This window comes from Nuphar pumila, chromosome 2 (genome assembly GCF_984573655.1).
Source record: "Nuphar pumila chromosome 2, dmNupPumi1.hap1.1, whole genome shotgun sequence".
In the NCBI taxonomy this organism is placed as follows: domain Eukaryota; kingdom Viridiplantae; phylum Streptophyta; class Magnoliopsida; order Nymphaeales; family Nymphaeaceae; genus Nuphar; species Nuphar pumila.
The window spans coordinates 5985431-6006360 of NC_143250.1; the positions used below are offsets into that span (position 1 = coordinate 5985431).

Below are 20930 nucleotides of genomic sequence, written 5' to 3' on the forward strand. Positions count from 1 at the left end.
ATATATAGAGAGAGAGAGAGAGAGAGAGAGAGAGAAATATGAGAACTGAAATATTTTTTATTTATAATCAGGAGAAACTGCACGGGAAATGAAGACCTGGCTGTGCTGGTTCACCCTGCCATACCTACTATCATCGTGCCAGCAGCGTAAAACGGTAAGGCTAAGACCCCTGCACTGGGGCCTATGCTAAGCGTTGGCTTGCACAGAGGAGAGACACCCATGAGTATCAAACCTTGAATGCCCGTCTAGCAGCCAAGTCCCCCACCAACCTTCTTTGAGGCGATAACACTGAAATATGAAAACTAGAATATGAGAATTAGAAATATGAGCATTTTCAACACTTTTGTTGCAAATCCAACCATGTGGATGTGCTTGACATTGTGATTTTGCTAGGAATCAACCATTGGATAGTGATTTTAAAAGTCTCGTGTATGAATTAAACTTGGATGATTCAAGAGGGGATTCTTATAAAATCAAGCATGTAGACCATGTACGGTTAGATTCAAAAGAAAAAAACAAAAAATCTATAAAATCCCGGTTTACACATTAGGTCTCATATTTCCAGTCTCTCTCTCTCTCTCTCTCTCTCTCTATATATATATATATATATATATATATAAACGTGTCTTCGTGTTGCACTTCTCAAGATTTTCCTGAATCAGTGTCATGTTTAGGAGTTCCTTACACGTATGTACTCGTATCTTTGTGACATAGGTTTTCTCTATGAACTCATTATACAGGCTGAATTACAGTAGATTCTATTTTGAATCCGAAAGTTAAACCGAAGAATGTAACCATAATTGGGTTAAGAATTAGATCCGATGTAACAGAGTAAAATGCATATCAAAATTTCACGTGGTAGTGCTAGATCCAGTAAAGAAAAAAAAAGGTTGGGAAGAAGGGTTGTACAAGTAAAAAATGAATCGGATTCTGTATGAATCCGAGCATAGGTCTGGCGGAGAAAATCCGTATCTGAATCGGAATTCAAATCTGAAAAGTCAGTAGTCTGAATCTGGTCCGAACACATCAGATTCTAATCGATCATCGGATCTAAATCCGATCCATTTGCACAGAAAATCTCATTGAAGGGCCAACAATTTACAATTAATTCCAAAAATAACTTTCATTTTTTTGAAATTCCAGATATGAGCCATATTTTTTCCTAAAACCAGTCCTCAGGTCAACACCTAACATCTTCATTCTTGAAAAGTACGGGAAAGTTATTAATATAAATTTTGACTTATGATTAAACTGAGTTAAAGTACAACAACAAACATAGGCACTTGTTTGGCAGTTTTCAATAAAACAAAAGGTTATATCTGAAATATAAAAAATATGATGCTATTTTTGAAATTAAGAGCAAAACTGGGCCCTCAAATGAATTTTTCCCTAATTAATTTAGGAGCTAAACACGAGCCTGTTTACCGCCAACTATAAACTTCCCGCCTCCCCTTCGTCCCCTCTATTTTTCAAAAAATTTCCCTTCCTTCCGTCTGCGAGTCCATGGCGGATTTCGAACCACCGTCGTTCTCCCTCGGCTTCAATCTCCAAGTCGATGATGATCAGCCCCAAGAAACCCTAGCTCTTCCGGAAGAAGCCTTACACCCGAGCTTCGAGTTGTTACCAGAAGGAGAAGAAGAAGAGAATCCGCCACCTCGCGTCCTGAAGCGACTGAAACGATGCCCTTCCTCTCCGCCTCTCCCTCGATCTGTGACCGACGAGCCCGCGTCACAGGGCCTGTCCGATGTCGACGAAGAGATCGAGGAGTTCTCGTCGCCGGAAGATCGACGCAAAGGTGAAAATATAGGGTTCCTTTTTGCGTTTTCGGAATGGGCAATGCCTTTTTCTCTACAGTTTCCCTGTTTTTCTTTCTTGGGGAATGATTTGGTTTCCTGAATAGTTGGCGTGCTTTGTGGTTTTGGGTGTTGATTTTGTGTTTCGGAATGCGATCGGTGATCGTTTATGTTGTTCTTTTCGTTCGTTTTGATTGTTGGGTATCTGGGTGTGGACTAATTTCGGAGAAATGGTTGAATGCTCGTGTTTTAGCCTTTTTCTTGATGCTTATTGGATAAATTTATGGAAAATCTAGCTTTGTGGTTTCTGGATTGATAAATATACCAATGAGGGTCGAAAAGGATTCAAGCGCGAACTTTAAGAGCGATTACAGCGAGCAAATAGGTGATTTTTTCTAATTCTACTTAAGATGATTCGAGAGTTTCTTGACCGCAATTGGTGTTTGGACCTTCATGTATTGATACATTAATCTAGAATTAGAATTGTATGCATTGATTCTAAGGCGCATAAATTTTGCCAGCGTTTGTCAGAAATGCCTTGTATGCTGCAATGCTCTTTGCTCTATAAGCTTATGCTTGGTAGGAATGAGAAGGTGGACCATGGTAGCTAGCCGAGGCATTGATACCTTTTGCACAATGAGCATTTCTCCCTGTTCATTTGCGCAGTCTTTTCTTTCGGTGACATTATTTTCTATCGTTTCAGCTCAAAGACATTCGATATGCAGCAGCTCAAAGCTTTCGTTGCGCAGCCAGAGTGTATTGACTACTCAATCAACGGATGGGTCTAGTGTGAAAAGAAACTTAGCTGGTTCTAATGCCTCTGCGCTTTCAAAATCTGCGGCCAGTACCAGCAAACTGGTGTTCCCTTCAGCATCTATTAGTCCTCTAAGGAGAATCCAACTACTTGATTCTGATTCTGATGAACCTTCTGCTAGTGAGGACACATTCAAAATCGATCACAGCGCAGATGCATCTAATGGGAAGGGGAAACAAGGATCTTCCCAAAGCAATGCCAAGGTCCAAGAAAAACTGGGTGTGAATGCCTCTTCCAAGAGCCATTTGGAAACATTATGGAAAGGCTTCAATGAAAAGCAAAATATAAGTTTGGCTACTCCTGCTCTGGATGAGTTCTGCAATGAATATTTCAGTTCTGTGAAAGGTAAGGGGGTGGCACAGAGCAAGAAAGGAGATGCTGGCGCTGGGAGCGCTAGGCCATGTTTCTCAAGTCGATTTGAAGATACCAGCATGGGTTGCTCTCAGAAAGCTAAAATCCATGATAAAGTGGAGCACCTTGGGGGCTTGGGTGATGGTATTCCTCCTTCTTATCGTTACTTCTATCATCACGATTCTAGGATCCAAAAGCTAGTCTCTGAACGATTACCATATTTTCGCCCTCTTGGCTATGAGGATCATGGAACAAATGATTTGGCAGGGGAAAAAATCATTGATTACATGTAATACCTGTCACTCCTTTTCGTTTGCAACTCTATTCTCTTGTTGCCTTTTTGAAATATCTTCTAGATTTGGGTGACATTAATGATGTGCTCTTGATGTGCCATACAGTAGTCAGTTTGGACAAAAGGAAGCTCCAGCTAAGGCACAAAGTTTGAACAAAGGATCTGAAGGAAGCCGTAGAAAATCTACAAAACGTCAAGACCGTGCAAAGACAACTGAAGACTCTCAAACCACAACAAGATGGGTAAACCCCAAAAGCTCTGTGGCAGTTCCAAGGGATGCTGGTAAAAGGAGAGTTCAAGCAGAGGTACGCTCTGCGGGCCACTGGTACACTGGTGAAGATGGAAGAAAGGTACCTTGAAATGTTCTGAGATTGTTTGGTACTTCAATTGAATGTTAACTTGAAAAGGGAATGGTTACCCTCCTGCTTGATGGCGTATCATGGAGATCAACAGGATCTCTTTGGGCCAATGACTATATTAATCCATAGCTCATCAAACACTCACTTTAATTCTTCTTCAGGTATATGTTTCAAAAACTGGACAGGAGCTGACTGGTCAAATGGCATACAGGCATTACAGAAAGGTACTTCTTGTGTTTGCTTGTTAGTCGAATTTTGGTAGGGATGCTTCACAATGATCTTTCTGTATGTTAGTTTTTTCATCAGTTTCCTGGTGTTGATTATTGTCATGTAGTTTTATCTTAGGTTTGTGTCTGTGATGGTGCATTAGGTGTTTCCATGACATTTATGTTAAATACACTATTACGATTTACTTGCCATTTTCCTCCTTACATATCTGTGCACAGACATGCACTCTAAAATCTTTGGTGGATACCTTCAAACTTGCCAGCCATTATATTTGTCTTGCCCACCACCTTCCATGTTTTAACAACATGATATACATCTGGTTACATCTTGCATGAGAAATTAGCTGTAAATCAACATCTTGAAATTTTAAATAAAGCATAACAGGGCGAAACTTCTGATTTCATTAGTAACCATGACATACATGGCTATGCTAAGGGGTATGCTATGACCAAAACACTAACTGTCCCTACCATGTAAGGTCTGCAATTTAAGTTATAAAATTAGTGATTAAGCGAAGGTATAATGTTGGTCTACATGTATGCATTGTTTTGCTGTCAGGGTATGAGTTCTCATTGGAGAGTAGTATAAGTTAGCACTTGTAGCTGCATATGATTGTGTTGACTGCAGACTTTATGCCGTGGGAAAAGCAAGCTTTTAGGGTTCTTGTATTTTGATAAAACATGAAATCTTATTAAATGGAAAAGGGGTGATGAGAAATCCTGAGTAGCAAAAAGAAAATGGACAAAACAAAAGAGAGCAGATTAAAACATTTCAATTCTTATTTCACCAAGAAACAATGCCTATCTTATTAGGGCTTGTCCATGCAAGATAACACCCAGCCATCTAGTGCATGTACTGTACTGATTGTATGTTGTAATTGTTAAAATGTAAAATATTTTTGTATTTTTTATTTTTTCTTTTTTACTTTTTTGTATTTTAACTATCTAGTTCAAATAGAACTAGATAGTTAGAGTTTTGGTCAAGTTCCGGTTGGAACTTGACCAAACTCTAGCCGTTGGAGCTAGTCCAATGGCTAGAAATCTAGTCATTGGACTAGCTCGAATGGCTAGAGGGAGAGCTCCTTATGAGCTCTCCTCTCCTCTCTATTATAAATAGGGGTGTATCCCCCATTGTAACTCACTTTTAGAAATGCTTTTTAAGCATTTCACATTTTAATAAAAATCCTTTTTTATTTTTTGTGTTTTCCATTTTTACCCTTTTACGGGTCTTGTGTGAAGTGTCTTTCTAGACACTTGTTTGCTTGGTTCAAGTGTTTTGGTGGAACACCACCACTTTCTTACATGGTATCAGAGCCGCAGGATTATTAGATCTTAGAGAAAATCCACCTCGGTTTTTGTGCCCCTTGTGCAAAAGGTGTGTTATCACCTTGTTCTTGTAAAAGTGTTTCGTCACTTGGAGAGAAGTGTTTCATCACTTCATTATCGGCTTCAAAACGTATCATTTGAAGGGCTTCAACATCATTGTATTGTATCTCTTTCTCTTCTCAGACATTTTTTCTTTCTTTTTCGTTTCTTTTCTTCTATCCTTCTTCTTTTTCACCTCTTGTAAACGATGGATGACAATGAAAAAGTCACCATCATCCCCATGAAATTAAGTGACACAAACTATGTAATGTGGGCTTCAATCATGAAGCACCACATATGGGATAAAGGCTTATGGGGAATCGTGGATGGTTCCGATTCGGAACCTAAATTATCCCTTACCAAGAAAGAGGGAGATAAGGAGGTCCCATTATCAGAGGAAGAGAAAATCAAGGCTTTAGCCTTCTATGAAAAAAAAAATGGAAAGAGTGGAGAATGGGACATGCGAAAATAATGTCATGGCTTATCAATAGTGTTGACATTAAAAAATGTTCTAGTCTTGCCAAGTTTGATCATGCCGATAAGGCATGAGAATATTTTAAAAATATGTATTCCCTTAAAGATATTGCACATGTGTGCAATCTTTAAGAGAAGGTTCTGATGATGACTCAAGGCGACAAATCAATTTGAGAATATTACAATGGGCTATCCAAACTCTAGGAAGAACTATCTCTTTTAGAACCAAAATGGCACTGTGCCGAGGATATTGAGTTTCGTCAAAAGCAGCTCGATGTTGAACATTTCTACTAGTTTATTACTGGGTTAAGGCCAAAATTTGATTCCACCAAATCGACCCTCCTTCACCATAGAAAAGTTTCCACTATTGTGGAAACTATTAAAGAATTAACAATGGAGGAAAATTGTCTCTGGAAAAGCACCCCTAAAGCTGATGATGATTCCGTCTTAGCAGTATCTAGGCCTGGGAATCATACTCGTCCTTACAGGCCACCTCACTTTGGAAGACAAAATGGTGAGTTCGACAAGAGAAAAGTTATTTGCCACCACTGTCATGAGCCACGGCACTGCAGGCCCCAATGCCCTAAACTAAAAAGGAGGGATGAAAAAAGGGTTGCCACTGTTGAAGTCGAGCCAAAAGATCAAGATGTGCCTGTTTCCATGGCTCAACTGATGGAGATCCTCCAACCTCTTCTCAAAGGGGTATCATCTTCAACTGATGCCTCAACTGGAGCGGCAGAGTTGCATTTGATTCCGGTCCAGGTAATTTTTCTTGGCTTTTAGATTCTGATGCTTCATTTCATATGACCCCAAATGACAAATGCTTATCCAAATGTCTTAAAAACAACTCAAGTATATCAAAAGTTTTCACAACAGATGAAACATCTCTTGAAATAAAAAAATAAGGTGTTTTGAAAATTATCAACGTTTTTGTATTCCTAATGTTAGATATATGCCAAAATTAAATTTGAATCTTTTATCTGTTTCACAAATTTCTGATTATGGATGTAATATATTCTTCTCTTCTGATGGTTGTTGGGTACAAGATCACCAGTCATGGTAGCTGATTGGGGAAGGCCATAGAGAATGAGGATTATATTACATGGATCTTTTGGAATTACCAAAGAACGTTTTTTGTCTAAATGTTCAAAAATTGGAGATAGAATTATGGCACAAAAGACATTCATCCTCATATGTCTAAAATCTAATTCTTCCCAAGTTTGGAAAAATTTTGTAAATCTGAAAATTTTGCTTGTACAGACTGCATTCTTGGTAAAGTGAAAAGATTACCTTTTTCTAGTAGAACCTTTGTCTTTACAAAACCTTTTGAGTTAGTGCATTCAGATGTTTGGGGACTCACACCAGTTATTTCTTAAGGCGGTTATGCGTATTATGTCATCTTCATTGATGATTTTTCTAGACACACTTGGATTTATTTTCTTAAGCATAAATCCGAGGTTTTTGTTCATTTTCAAATATTTCATAAGATGTTTCAAAGTAATATCATCATTTTTTGCACCGATTCAGGAGGAGAATTTATGTCTGAAGAATTTAAAAATTATCTTAATCTACATGGCATTACTCAACAACGATCATGCCCACACACACCTCAACAAAATGTCTTGCTGAACGCAAGCACCACCATATTATGGAAACCACTAGGACTTTGCTAATTGCAAGCCAAGTTCCAAAAGGGTTTTGGGCTGAAGCAGTCCTAACTGTCACCTATCTCATCAATAGAATGTCATTCTCTTCTTTGAAAAATATTTCTCCAATTGAGAAACTTTATGATTTAACACCAGTCTACTCTAGGTTGAGAGTTTTTGGTTGCAAATGTTTTGTATTTACAGACAAAAGTGATAAATTTTTCCCTCGGGAAATCCTATGTGTCTTTTTTGGATATGCTGAGAATAAAAAAGGTTACATGTGCTATGATATTCAAAATGACAAATTATATGTATCAATAAATGTGTCTTTTCTAAAAAAAGAAAATGCTTTTGAGAGTGAAAAACCTAAGGATATTACTTAATATTCCTTTCTTATTGATTTAACCTCGAAATTTGGTGAAGCGGATATCGAATGCAACTTTGACAATGATCAAAACCCCGTTGTTCCTGACACTGATAGCAGAGACGAAACCAGTAGGGATGTTGGATTGCAGTATACAAGATGAAGAGTTGGAGAACCACATTCTCCATGTGCGTTAGAAAGGTTCTCTGAAGTATCTCCTCGATGGACTTCTAAAATTTTTAGACCCCCCGACAAATTTGTTTCTTATGACTCCTTTTCACCATCATATAGGTTTGCCTTAGCTTTAAATCAATTCTATGTTGAACCTTCCTCTTACTCTGAAACCAAAAACCATAAAGAATGGGTTGAAGCTATGAAAGTAGAATTGGATGCTTTAGAAAAGGCCAGTACTTGGTCCATTCAAGACCTTCCTCTTGGAAAGAAACCTATAGGGTGTAGATGGGTTTATAAAGTCAAAACCAAAAGTGATGGGACCCTAAAAAGATATAAAGTACGACTGATAGTTAAGGGTTATGCTCAAGAGCATGACATTGACTACGAAGAAACTTTCGCTCCTGTAGCCCGTATGACTACTGTCAGAACCCTAATCGCCTTGGCCTCTGTTAAAAGGTGGCATATTTTTCAAATGGATGTCAAAAACACTTTCTTAAATGGGAGGCTTGCTGAAAAAGTATACATGGATCCTCCACCTTGTATTTGTATTCTCGCGGGTAAAACTCTTCATCTTGATAAGGCTCTTTATAGTCTCAAACAAGCACCAAAAGCCTGGTATAACAGGTTTAGTCATGTTATGATAGATATTGGATTTCATTCTTGTTTAACTGACACTGCTTTGTTTGTTAAGAAATCTGATGCAAGTATCATCATTCTCCTCCTCTATGTGGATGTTATGATCATCATTGGTGATGACAAACAGGGAGTGACAAATATCAACTCTTCTTAAAACTTATTTTGAAATGTCTGATCTAGGATTTTTGAGATATTTTTTTAAGAATAGAAGTTGCTTATTCTCCTCAGGGATATCTGATCTCTCAATCTAAATTTGCTTCTGATATTGTTTCTATGTTTGACATTACAGATGAAAAGACGGTGGACACTCCTGAAGTAGTCAATGTTAAAATGAAAATTGATGATGAAGAGCGTCTCGATGATCCTACCCCCTTCAGACAACTTGTTGGAGCACTCTCCTATCTTTTCATCACTAGGCCAGACATTGCGCATGTCGTACATACAACCAGCCAGTTTCAACATGCTCCTACCTCTGTTCACATGGGAGCAGTTCTACGTGTTATTAGATATTTAAAGAATTCTCTTTCACGAGGACTCTTCTTGTCTGTTTTATCATCATTAGATTTAATTGCTTATACTGATGCTGACTGGGGAGGTGATCCTAATAATAGGCACTCAACCACTGGTTTCTGTGTGTTTTTAGGTGAATCTCTCATATCATGGAGGTGCAAGAAGCAGTAGAAGGTTTTTTTATCCTCCACTGAGGCCGAATATTGAGCCATGACAACCACTACAATGGAGGTCGTATGGCTTCGTTGTCTGCTTGCAGACATGAGAGCTGCAACAACACATGCTTCACGAATGTGTTGTGACAACAAGAGTGCAATCTACATTGCAAGCAACCAGACGTTTCACGAACGCACCAAACACATTGAAATTGATTGTCACTATGTCAGAGAGGAGTACTTGAATGAAACCATTGATTTGCCATATGTTACATTAGAATACCAGTTAGCAGACTTCTTCACCAAGCCTTTTGCAGCACCCCGATTTCACTTTCTCTTAAACAAACTTTCGCTCATTGAACCGTAAGTTTGAGAGGGTGTTAAAATGTAAAATATTTTTGTGTTTTTGTATTTTTTCTTATTTAATTTTTTGTATTTTAACTATCTAGTTCAAATAGAACTAGATAGTTAGAGTTTTGGGAAAGTTCCGGTTGAAACTTGACCAAACTCTAGCCGTTGGAGCTAGTCCAACTGCTAGAAATTTAGTCGTTGGACTAGCTCCAACGGCTAGAGGGGAGAGCTCCTTATGAGCTCTCTTCTCCTCTCTATTATAAATAAGGGTGCATCCCCCATTGTAACTCACTTGTAGAAAATACTTTTTAAGCATTTCACATTTTAATAAAAAACTTTTTTTACTTTTTGTGTTTTTCATTTTTACCCTTTTAAGGGTCTTGTGTGAAGTGTCTTTCTAGACACTTGTTTGCTTGGTTCAAGTGCTTTGGTGGAACGCCACCACTTTCTTACAGTAATCATAGTGACAAATCTTGCGAGATTTATGAAAATCTCGCGAAAATATCGTGAGAAATTACAAGAAAGTTAAAAGTAATAATTTATTGAGAGTTTTTCGTAAAAAACCATGTGGTTTTTATTTGTAAATATTTTTGATGTATATTTCCTTATAAATAAATTTTTTATAATTTTAATTTATTTTTTATTGCCTAGATTTTGCCAAAAAATGTGAGATTTAAAAAAATCAATTTTTTGCTCTGCCAATATTTTGCCGTTTTTAATGGTTGTAATATAATATAAATAGCTTCCACTCCTTACCTATCTCAAAGTCAAGTTCCTTCCCAACCAGGTGAGCCGGCAAACAAAGAAAAAACCAATGACACCAAATCAAAATATCAGCCCTTCCCTGTTGTTGGGCACCATGATAAGGAATCTAATGGGCTGCATTCGAAAGTATACTTGGAAACCTGACCATGCCAAATGGAAGAGAGATTTGAAGGAACCTCACTGTCAAGTAGGGGTGGCAATCGGGTCGTGTCGGCGGGTCAGCATACCTCAACACGAACCCGACCCGTTTATTAAACAGGTCGGCTGTGGCAAACACGTACCCGACCCATTTATTAAACGGTGAACCCGACACGACACGGTTAACCCGTTTAATAAATGGGTCGGGTCGGGTAAACGGGTTGGCGGGTCGGGTTCGGGTAAATGGATAAATGGGTAAACGGGTTAGCGGGCGGGTCGGGTAAACGGGTTGGCGGGGCTGGTCGGGTAAACGGGTTGACCCGTCCGCCTAACCTGTTTATTAAACGGGTCAGACAGGTTGGTGGGGTGGCATACCCCTAACACGAACCTGACCCGTTTAATAAACGGGTTAGGCGGGTCGACCCGTTTACGACACGAACCCGTTTAAGCCAAACCCTAACCCCGCTAAGAAGCGGGTTGGCAGGTCGTGTCAGATTTTGCCACCCCTACTGTCAAGCACCCATACTTGATATGACCTGAGTAAATAGGTACAGTATCCATACACGCATCTCCTGGTACTCGAGCATGTAGTCTACCTAGTTCTTGGATCCTTGGATTGCCTCTTCCATGTGAAGTTCTTTTCTGATTATTCTAGCTGGTTGAACATCAATTACCTGATCCCCATGAAAGGCTTTTGCCAAATCTAAACCAATTGCAAAGAACGTGTTGCCCCTTCAGTGTGGTCATCCTCATTCCTGCCTAAGGTTGTGGTATAATATCCAAAAATGGTGTATGGAGCCAAGGTGCTATATCTTGGTACTCTGGATGGAAATCTCGAGCTATGCAGGTCATCTTCTGGAAGTAGCACTGTTATTTTTAATAATAGAAATCACAGCCATGGTGGCTGCAAGCTAGACACTTGAAGCCACAACTCAAACCTTTCCGAGTTGACACATAATACTCGCCAGTGGCATCAAAACATGATGCTTTTCCTTTGTTCAATATTCTCATAGAATATGCAAATTGCTGCCACATTAATCCTTCAAGCTATGATTTTACCTTCCTGTCAACTACATGGTAAACCTGCCTAACACACTGCTTGTAGTTTGTATACCAACTGTTCACGATCAGGCTGTGTCCATGATTTACGCTGTTCACCATTTTTCTGCTTCACATCACCCCCACTCCTTCCTTTATGTATCTTTTTCTTTTTTATTTATTACAAGGAGAAACCGCAATCAGGATAGGAGACCTGGCCACGCTGGTGTTAGCCTGCCATACCTACGATCACCCTCCCGCTTCTCATCTCTTTTACATATCTTTCAACATTATGAAACCATTTAATTTCTAAAGTTTGTTATGATATTGTTTGTATTTGACTCTGATGGTGGATTAACTTGCAGGAGAGTGGAAGAGGCTTCAAGAGGAAGAAAACGGCGACAAGAAAGAAATCAAAGTGATTGGAACACCCTATGTGTTGCATGTCTCACGAACAAAGAGGTATCCTCTCACGAAACCCCTTCAAGCATGGCCTGCATCAATTGAGTCATTTGAGGTTTGGGAGCCGAGACTCGTATTCAATAATTCGACCATGCTAACTATAATGACTGGCTGTTGTGATTCACCACAAGAAATTAAGAATCTGTCATGGTTCGAGAACTTGTGTGTATGGTAGATGATGTGCAGTCGTGTTTAGGCTGATTTGATCCATAATAGTTCAAGATGTTCTTTTATGCAATTGACTGAATATTCCAAATAAGAATTGTATGAGTACTATTTAGAAGCTCGAATGATGTAATGTGTTTTTTTAGATGAAAAAAAGCTGATTTAATCCTTCTTTTACCATCAATCAATTTCACCCATGCCACAAGAAAATCTTTTTAGAAGGCTGCCTGTTCACCTACTATGGATGAAAATGGTTCCATTCAGTTTGGATATAGGTAGCAAACTAAGTTAAGTTTGTGAGTTTAATATGGTCCAACATAAATCATATCTGGATTCAGACTTGTGGTAGGATGCCTATTACAAGATTGAGTCTGACGTGTACAATAACATAATTGGACTTGAAACTTGGACAAATCTAGGGGCATGTTTTGTAATACCCTGTGATTCTTGGATTTTGTCAAGATCCTGTAGTTGTAAAATCAGTCACAATACTCTCAAGGTTAGGAAACATGAGAAAAATACAACTTGTGATTGCTTTTGCCATGAATCTTGTTAAAGTTGGTTACAAGATTGACCTTGTGACCAACAATCACAGCTTCTACTTCTGTGATTGTTCATCTCATCCCCACCTGTGACCAAAGCAAACATGCCCTAAATGTTCTAGGGTTCTTAAGAAATTCAACTTTGAAAACCTATGCAAACCCACACATTTATCAAAACCTGGGCACAGAAGACTAACCAAATACAATCAAATATATTCAGTTCAGTCAGGGGCTGGTCTAAATCCATATTGTTGACATTGCTAGCTCCACCTGTAAGGAGGCTGCCAAGAGTGGATCCATAAACATATCCCCAACTCAAAGCAACTTCATTTCGAGGTAAAGTGCCCCTTGAAAATATCCATTCGTTGTGCACATATCACAAAGATATGGCTCCGAACCCACAAGTGACATGAGTTTGATTCGCAAGCTACAAAATTTTTTGAAAATAGAACATGAAGACATGGACACATGCTATTAAAAAATATTAAAACAATATCCATCTGTGTTAGTGTCACTATCAGCGTGTCAGTTTGTATCACCAAGGACATAAGGCCAAAATGACGTGTCACTGTGATAGTGGTGTGCCAGCATGCACTAATTGAGTATTGGTTCTAACACAATAAGGACCGCAAATACAATATTGGAGTAAAATGAAATTAACTGGATGGTAAGGTTGCGTTATCGTAACTGAAAGGTCTCCAATAGAAAACCATGGGTTAGCTTACAGCTTGTCTATTAAAAAGAAAAGGATAAAAAAAAAAGATAATCCACCCTCACCTGAATTTTACCAATCTCTTTCACATGACAAATATTCATTAGAGGGTGCTTTTCCGGTGCCAAAGTGGAAAAGTTGACAGATAAGTCACAAGTGTGCATCCTTTGGCCCGAGTTGTGGGTGTGTGTGCACGATTTTCTTTGAAAGAATAATAATCAATTCATTGAAGCCTAGATAGGCGAACCAAATGATGAGTTATCATTTGGACGCCTAAGCATTACAAACAGCGAAGGATACAGGAGATAACACAGCAGTGAAAATGGAAAAAAAGCAGAAAGGGGAGGCAGCGGCTTAAAAAACCGAGGGCCTCACCACACCAGGGACAGCCTAGCGGTTACATCAGGGGAAATACAGAAAAAACCTGATAACCATCGGAGATCAGACGAATACACGGTGACCGCCAAGCCAATCCAGCGAGGTACCTGGCCATTTCCTGCATACCCTATCCATAACAGTCCATCGCAGCGAGTCGAGAATTGTCAGAGCTCCTCCAAACAATCCTGAAAATCCGGTTGTTCCTCTCTGTCCAAACCATTTTCCACGCAGATAGGATCCAGACACGCCATGATGAGAATTTCCATCGCAGCGAAGGGAACACTTACTCGCTAAGTGGAAGCCACACAGCTTTAACTGCAGTTCCGTATTGACCTTGCCAGCCAAGATCGGCCAGCCCATAAGGGAGGCCTCAACCCCACAGAACCAGGCTAGGGAGCCACGATGTCCCAAGGCCCGGTAAAACAGCGAGACCGTGAAGTCGCCCTGTTCTGATAACACGCAGCAGACATCAATACATCATCATCATGCTGCACTATCGGTTGATGCTGTGTGCACGTGTGGATTAATTTAACCCTTTTATATTAACTTCAGCAGGCTCAACTGTTTGAAATGACCAAAGCAGCCAAAAAATGGTGGTAGTCCTTCATCCATCCTAACCAAGAGAGAGAGAGAGAGGAGAGAGAGCCGAAAGTAATTCAACATTACCACTCATGAAGATCAACAAAATGTTGAACCCATGAACTGAACAAGAACAAAAGCCAAAACAAATAAAGAAAGCACAAGAGAAAAGAACATTAGACAGATAAAATGGGCTCACGCCATAGCCGCGTGCCCAGATTGTGACAAAGGATAGGTAGCATCAGTAGGAGGGAGTGGAAGATCACTAAGATGCATACGCAAGATCGCATAAACATCTACCAAAATTTTATGCACCAGGTTATGAATGTTAACTCGAATATGACGAAAATGAGCATCGTTACGCGCCATCCAAACAAACCACCAAGAGGTAAGCAACCACGTCCGCCAGATGAACCTCCACCTCTTGCTGCGCCTAATACAAACCGGCCCCAATATCAGATCTAGCGCAAATGACTCCTCCTTAACAAATACTTCCGGATGCCTCCAGGTTCTACTAAAGATTTCCATAAATATTGGGCAAGACCAGAACAAGTGAAACGTAGATTCTTCTGCAGCTTGACAAAGCACGCACCAACTCGGTAGTTGAATGCCCCACTTCTTTAAATTACTGTGGGTCTGGATCCTATCGTGCAAAATTAACCAAGCCAGGACTCGCGAACGGGGGGAAGGACCCTTCGCCCAAAGCACATCCTCGGGCAACCAATCAGCCCCTGGCGGTAGCAACGATCTATAGACTTTCTTGGTGAGAAACTCTCCGCTTGGAGCCAACGCCCACTGCAACCACTGACCAAAATTTCTGGAGACCTCAAAATGGTCTCTAAAGCAGGCTAAAGCCCTCAACCACGATTTACGCAAGTGCGAGAGCGCCAAACCTCGGGTTCCCAGACGAACCGGAATAAGAGTTGGATCCCCATATTTAGCAAGAAGAAAACTAGCACAAGGGTTATCCGGTTGGTGGGCCAACCAACATTGCTTGGCGACAAGAACAATGCTTCGCAGTCTAGGCACCGGGATGCCTAAACCACCCATACGCCGAGGTAGAACCACCGAACGCCAACCAATCAAGTGACGCTTACCTGTGAGTTTACACCCAGACCAAAGAAAGTCTGCCAGCAAGCGCGTCAGCTGCTTCTCAACTCCCACAGGCATTACAAACAGAGACATGAAAAATTCTGGAATAGTTGAAAGAACATGTCTGACTAAGGTTAGACGTCCAGCGCTAGAGAGATAAGACGACTGCCACGAAAGCAATTTGCGCTTCACTTTTTGAAGCGTCGGAGCCCAAGCCGCTGAAGATAGAGGCTTCACTTGTAACGGCAAGCCAAGGTACATAATAGGCAAGTTAGAAGTAGTGCAATTAAAAATTCTCTTTCCAGCTGCAAGCATATTGGCATTAACATTGAACATGGTAATAGAGCATTTGGTCTCATTTAGAGAAAGCCCAGACATGGAGAGAAAGAACTGAATGATAAGCTTGAACCTGAGCATCTGTTGAACATTTGCACGACCAAAAATGATCATATCATCAGCATAAGTAAGAATATGACCCGGGAAGTCGGAAACCTGCAAAGGATCAATGAAACCCGATACAACAGCCCGCTTAAGCAAGACCACAAGACCCTCAGCAACTGCATTGAACAACAAAGGTGATAGGGGGCACCCTTGCCGCAAACCCCGCCCTAGCTTGAACCGGTCTCCTCTAATACCATTGATATTTAACATGGCCTGGGCATTTGAGACCAACTCTCTCACCCAACCAGAAAAACGACGACCAATACCGAAATTTGCTAACATTTGAAATAAGAATGGCCAATGCACAGAGTCAAAAGCTTTATGAAAGTCTAATTTAAGGACAAAGTAAGGTTGACCGCTATGCTGCAAGGAATGGACCACCTCGGACGCCATGATGAACGAGTGCTGGACCCTCTTATTACGGATAAAGGCGAACTGAGAGTCTGAAAAAATCTGGTTAGCCACCGATTTCAACCTATTCGCCAAAACTTTGGCAAACATCCGATAGAGAGCACTCATAACTGAGATAGGTCGGAATCGAGAAATATCATTGGCATCATCATCTTTCGGAATGAGCGAAATGATAGCAACATGCAAATGATAAGGCAGTCTGGAGTTACGATGAAACTCATCGAACATACTCACCACGTCTGATTTAACACAGTCCCAAAAGATTCTAAAAAAGTCGACATGAAACCCGTCAATGCCAGGCGCTTTCCAACCCGACAGATCCTTAATGGCAGAAAAAATCTCATCTTCAGAGAACCTTCTTTGCATATCTCTGGCTTGCTCAAGCTGAATTGAGCCAACTAGGAAATTACCAAAGACACCCTCCGCAGTTAACGAAGCAGAATATAAGTCCTTAAAGTATAGCGAGACTGCCGGATTAACGTGCTGATTGAGATAAGAAACACCCTCAATGGAGATAGAAGGAACAACCTTCCTCCTATGACGATGGGAAGCATATGAGTGAAAAAATTTAGTGTTGCCATCACCAGCCGCAAGCCATTTCACCCTAGACCTTTACTTCCAACGAATTTCCTCTTTGATCCTCCAGTTTTTCAAGAGCATGGTTAATTCTAAGGACCTGGCCTGAAGATTGAGAAGTTGCAAATCAGAAAGAGAGTCAGGAGAAGACATAGACTGATACAACTGAGAAATCTCTTGATCCCATGCGGCTATTTGCTGAAATTTCTCCACCTTACGACTATGAAGCCAAGCTTTGATATCCTTAGCTAGACGAGAAAGCTTATTTTGAACACGTAGCGCGGCCCAATGCACATCAACAGTTTTGTTCCAAGAATTAGTAACAACCGTGAGAAAATCTGGCTCCTGAAGCCACCATTCTTCAAACGCAAAGCTCCTAGTGGGTTGAAAGCCATCTCCCCAATGAGTGATGATCTGCCCATGATCCGAGATAGAGGGAGCAAACAACACACACTTAACGTCGGGAATGAGGTCCAAAAAATTAGGTGTGACAAAGACCCTATCAAGGACCCTACAGCACGGACGGGACCGCATATTCGACCAAGAGAAGCGCTCCCCGGTTAAAGGAATAGGGTAGAGAGAATGACGGTGAACAAAGTCTTGGAAACCTCGCATAGAGGGATTGGGAATTACGAGGTTATTAGAGTCATGGATAGATAACAAACAATTGAAATCCCCCATAAGAAGGTGACAATCCGCGCTGGAAACGACAACCCTATCCAAATCATCCCAAAAAGCGGGCCTCATGGCGGCGAGATTAGGACCATAAACAACAGAAACCACTACTCTTCTATCAACTGCCTGCAAATTGAAAGCAACAGACAAAGAGAAAAGACCCACATCCAGCTGTGATAAATTTAAAGACTGCTTTCCCAAGATAAGGATACCGCCTGCATGATTTACCGCTGGCTTATAGAAATAGTCAGCTCCCTGCCAGATGCTAGAAACGACCACGAGCGAGATGACCTCCATTTTAGTTTCACATAAAGCAAGAAGGTCGGGCTTTTGCTCCCTAACCCAATTAGCCAGAAACAGGCGTTTAGTGGGACAATTTAAGCCCCTAACATTCCAACAAACAGTCTTCATGGAACAAAATCTGGAAAAACCCGTGGTTGGTGGCACCGAGATGACCTTCTTGGGGACCTAGCATCGGTAGCCGAAACAATTAATGAAGGCCTCCTTCTTCGCTGACCACCAGCACTGACAGACGACCTCAAGTGACTATCGAAAATGCCCAACTGCTCGCAATCTGCTCCACCAGAGTTGCAGAGAGAGTCCCCAATAATCGCAGAAATATCTGAAATCATAGAATCCATATCAACAGCTATCGCTTGCAGCTGTGAAGATGAGAGAGAGATATCCAGCAACTTAGCTGCATCGACAACTGACACCCAGGGGTTGTGGACTAGGATGCTGCTGACCCTGTGCTGGACTAATGAAGGAGACCGCGTCTGGCGGAATACCAAAAGATTTGGTAGAAGAAAAAACCTCAGAGACATAATGCGATACAGGGAAAGGACGAGGAACCGAGGAGCCAAGCACCATGCATCTGATTGCCATGTTGGTTCTAACATTAAACGCAATAAGATTGATAACCAGATAGTCATAGCGTCTGGAGGGAAAAATAATAAGGGACGATAGCAAATTCGTCCTTTGTCCATCACGCGCAAGCCTGCCCAACCGCGCCTCCAAGCTGAAATGGCAATTGGTACAAAGAGAAGCAGATACCAGGCCTCGAGCTTGAGAAAAAGCTGACGACTGAACTCCATTAGAGAAAGCATTGCTATCATGGTCAAATATTTGTGGGCTCACCCTAGACAAAGCTCGTGATGACGAGGATGGCAAAAAATTTCTCTGCTTCCCACGAGCATACCTACCCAACCGCGCCATCAGTCCGCCACGAGAATTAGCGCTAAAAGAATCAGACGTCGAGCTCTGAGCATTATAAATAGTGAGCGGCAAATCTCCAAGAGATGAAGCATTGATGGCAGACCCAAATGCTTTGGGGCCCACCCCTGGCAGAACTTGCAAAGGTTGGGAGATGCCATCAAAAGCTGGCGAAGAGACTAACATAGATGGAGCAATAGACGGAAAAGATAGCCCAAAGTGCTGCGGCTCGACTGGGACCCAGATAGACCCAATCTTGACAGCATTAAATGAAATCGCCGGGTTGTGGAGATTGCCAACCTGCACCCATGGCGAGAAGCATAATTTTTGGGAAGGCCGTTCAGGATTCCGATTTGCCGGATGACGCACCACCCCAGAAAAATCTTTAGAGACTAGATTCATCCCCGATGAATGAGAATGAGAGGGGTTAGATCGTCTTCGCTTCCAGACTGGGTGCCGACGAGAGAGAAAAGATAAGCCGCACTTATGACAAACACAACGTTTATGAAAATTCAAAGAAAAACAATTAGCACACCACCAATCCCCCGGCCTGGCACGACTCAACTGAGAGAGAGAGAGAGAGAGAGAGAGAGAGAGAGAGAGAGAGAGAGAGAGAGAGAGAGCTGAGGCCTCTGAACTAGGAATTTTAGAGGGTATCTGGATCTGTAGCTCAGTTTCAGCATATCCTGTTTTGTCAGGTTATGAATTGGGCCAGCCCAAGTTGGGGTTAAAAAACAAATCCGCTGTTTTAACTGCAGTGAAGATGTAATTGGCGGGGGTCAAGTGGAAGACTCCTGGGTCCTGTTCTTCCCAGGCTCTCAGTCAAGCCTGAAGCCTGTCAAGCCAGCCATACCATTGTTGAACTGAAGAGGTAAACAAATTAATTAATTGAAGGGATAATTGCTACCCTCGTGGGCAAGAACCCACTCAGTGAATTAGCTTTTTTTTTTTACATCTAACCCTCCAGATGTGATCTATATGTTTGGTTCAGTAGATACCAGCTCTTGGTAATGTTTTCATGATGTGTATGTCAGTTTTTTTGGAGTTAAAAAATCAACAGCGTACAATGTACTGAATTTTCAATTAAAAAAATCGTATTTTTATATAAAAAATATGATTCAAGGATCGATTCCTATTATTTTGACAATGATATACACATCCATAATGGGCATAAATGTTTTAGAAAGAGAAACGGAAACCAAATAGTATTTGAAACACTACACAATTCCAGCGGAACATTGGGAACTTTTATTGGATATCTGACAGAAGAAATGCAACTACGTTGACAAACATATAAACAAATAATAGGTCATATCACCTGAAATTATGAATACATACTGGCAGCACCTCTGAACCGGTGATCTCCAAGAAGTTCAACTACAAAATGGCCACTGGTACACTGACAATTGATTTTGTTTGCTTTCTTTACATGGACTGGAGCCTTTATGCTTGAAAGAGGATGGCATACCTCTACAATGTGTCTTCACTGGGCATGCAAATAGGTGCATGCAAAAGAGAGAGCACCTAAAATTGAGATGATCATAATGCCACAAAAACCATGAAGGATGCTAAGAGCAATGAAAATGAAGTCCTCTTTCCCCAGCCTGCACGAAAAAAAAAAGCACTTGAAGAAAATTAAAAATAAATAGAGCTTTCACATGGACAAAAGAAATGGAAGACCTGATGAAAATTCTACACCAAGGGCACGTTTGGTTGGATCATTCTGATTTACATTCTCATTTGAATGACAAAGTGAATCTGATTTGTATAAGCAGCCGAACATAAAAAGTTAAGCTGTGAAAAAGTGAATCTCACTTGCCTTTGCAAATGAAAGTCACTTTCTAATTTGATTGAGATTCAAAATCATGAGACCCCATGTGATTCTGAATCTCAAGCAAATTAGAAAGTGTTTCTGAACCATGTTTTTTGAAAGGAGCAGCCGAACGTACCCCAAATATACAAATATCTCAATCAGCAAGCATTTTGTAAAGTGACTAATTATTGATGAATTGGTCTCATCCGATGAAAACAATAATGGAGATGCTCTTATTAATGGCATGTGACAGCAGGACAATGTAACTAAGCTATTATGAGAAGAGAACTGCAAGAATGAATAAAATGGATACACCATCTATCGGCATGTTGGCCCAGCATTGCAAGAGTGCAATCATGATATCTTTAAGCTTTTCAAGGCAAATAAAAACAGAAATTTCTCTAACATGATTGGTACAAA

At 40.7% G+C, this 20930-nt stretch overlaps 2 protein-coding genes across 2 annotated transcripts in view; one reads left to right on the forward strand and one right to left on the reverse strand.

Moving 5' to 3' along the window:
• The first annotated feature begins 1503 nt into the window (after positions 1–1503).
• On the forward strand, positions 1504–11874 carry LOC149844592 (uncharacterized). Its single transcript, XM_089985542.1, has 5 exons — positions 1504–1795; positions 2497–3247; positions 3357–3600; positions 3771–3833; positions 11818–11874. Exons 1-5 carry the CDS (start codon positions 1504–1506, stop codon positions 11872–11874), a joined length of 1407 nt encoding a protein of 468 aa, XP_089841668.1.
• Positions 11875–19874: 8000 nt separating this feature from the next.
• Positions 19875–20930, reverse strand: part of LOC149844593 (putative GPI-anchored protein At1g61900) — a 56558-nt gene continuing 55502 nt past the window's right edge. The window contains exon 6 of the mRNA XM_089994892.1: positions 19875–20301. Within this exon, the coding sequence (XP_089851018.1) occupies positions 20237–20301 (65 nt within the window). The 3' untranslated portion in view covers positions 19875–20236. The remainder of the gene's footprint in view (positions 20302–20930) is intronic.